At 40.6% G+C, this 1,661-nt stretch overlaps 1 protein-coding gene across 1 annotated transcript; it reads left to right on the forward strand.

The window, feature by feature from the left end:
• The first annotated feature begins 135 nt into the window (after positions 1 to 135).
• On the forward strand, positions 136 to 1,327 carry LOC103522768 (tryptophan 2,3-dioxygenase-like). Its single transcript, XM_008487861.2, has 2 exons — positions 136 to 354; positions 1,070 to 1,327. The coding sequence occupies exons 1-2, from the start codon at positions 250 to 252 to the stop codon at positions 1,307 to 1,309; spliced, it is 345 nt and encodes a 114-aa protein (XP_008486083.2). The 5' UTR covers positions 136 to 249; the 3' UTR covers positions 1,310 to 1,327.
• The last annotated feature ends 334 nt before the right edge of the window (positions 1,328 to 1,661 follow it).

Below are 1,661 nucleotides of genomic sequence, written 5' to 3' on the forward strand. Positions count from 1 at the left end.
TTTTTTCTCTCTTGTGTTTTTGAAAAGGAAATCCATTTTTTTTTTTTTTCCTGCCACGGAATTTCAGAAGTAAGTACCTACTTACATCTTTCTGTAATGTAGGTATTTAGGTCGTTGAACAAAAACGCGCAAAAATGACGAGAGATGGGGGGGAGTATTAAAATCGTCACTATGGAGATCTGAAGTCCACAGTAACATGGAATGCTTTCTGTTTAGATTCTGGTGGACCAAGTGTCCATATTGGAAACCATGTCACCACTGGACTTCATGCAATTTCGAGACTACCTGACTCCTGCGTCCGGATTTCAAAGTCTGCAGTTCCGCCTTATGGAGAACAAACTGGGACTTAAATCTGTGAGTGGTTAATAGTAATTACAGCAAGGGACTAAAATCTGTAAGTAGTTAATAGTAATTAGAGCATATGAAAGTATTAATGTATTTGGGGTAAAAAATTGAATAGATGGTCGATTGATACCTGTGTAAAATGTTGGGAAAAATACAATTTTATTCTGAGGTAAAACACACACACACACACACACACACACACACACACACACACACACACACACACACACACACACACACACACACACACACACACACACACACACACACACACACACACACACACACACACACACACACACACACACACACACACACACACACACACACACACACACACACACACACACACACACACACACACACACACACACACACACACACACACACACACACACACACACACACACACACACACACACACACACACACACACACACACACACACACACACACACACACACACACACACACACAATGTGCCTTTAAAAGGGTAAAAATTCAATTTGAATTTTCAAACTTTTAAAAATCTTGCGGCGCAAATGCCAAATGTACTAGAATACGAGATAATAAAGTAAAATCGACACTAAATTTTAATTTATTTCTTTAAACATAAAAAAAATCACTAAAATCGCTCCTCTTCGGTAGAGATTTAAGTAGTTTGGAGACCATCTCTCCTCTCTGGGATTTAAATAAATTGTTTTCATTGTTCATATTTCCCCAGGAACATAGGGTGCGTTACAATCAGCATTACTCCAATGTGTTTCACTCCAACAGTGAGCACCTGGTAGCTCTAGAACTCTCTGAACAGGAACCCTCTCTTCTCAACCTCGTGGAGAAATGGCTTGAACGCACCCCAGGCCTGGAAAAAGACGGGTTTGATTTCTGGACCAAATATCAACGCGGTGTTCAGCAGATGTTGGATAAACGCAAGGATTCGGCCCTGGTAAGAACAGACCCGTAGTGAAAAACATTTCAGACCCTCTAGCTCCTCGGCCCTGGTAAGAACAGTAGTGAAAAAAATTTCAGACCCTCTAGTTGGTCTAATTTCCTATTAGCAGTAAAAATGATGTATATTATATTCCAATTTCAATCACTTTTGGGGAGGAAACCAGTCGGTTTCCAAAACTTTTTTTTGGTACCGGTTGGTCCCTGGGGTTGCAAGGGTCGATGACCAGTCGGTTCCCGGGTTTGTGATGGTCTAAGTACCAATTGGTTCCTACACTTAGGTGCCTGGCCTCCCCGGATATACACAAAAGTGATACTACTTGAATTTAATTTTCATAATCATAAGCTAGAGACTTGAAATTTGGTAT

The sequence above is a fragment of the Diaphorina citri genome, unplaced genomic scaffold (assembly GCF_000475195.1).
Source record: "Diaphorina citri unplaced genomic scaffold, Diaci psyllid genome assembly version 1.1 scaffold11021, whole genome shotgun sequence".
In the NCBI taxonomy this organism is placed as follows: Eukaryota; Metazoa; Arthropoda; class Insecta; order Hemiptera; family Psyllidae; genus Diaphorina; species Diaphorina citri.

Bases quoted from the DNA above. Each gene is read 5' to 3' on its own strand.
- LOC103522768 (XM_008487861.2), top strand. From the start codon at position 250: ATGTCACCACTGGACTTCATGCAATTTCGAGACTACCTGACTCCTGCG. The intron at 355-1,069 runs GTGAGTGGTTAA...ATATTTCCCCAG, and splicing joins ACAAACTGGGACTTAAATCT to GAACATAGGGTGCGTTACAA.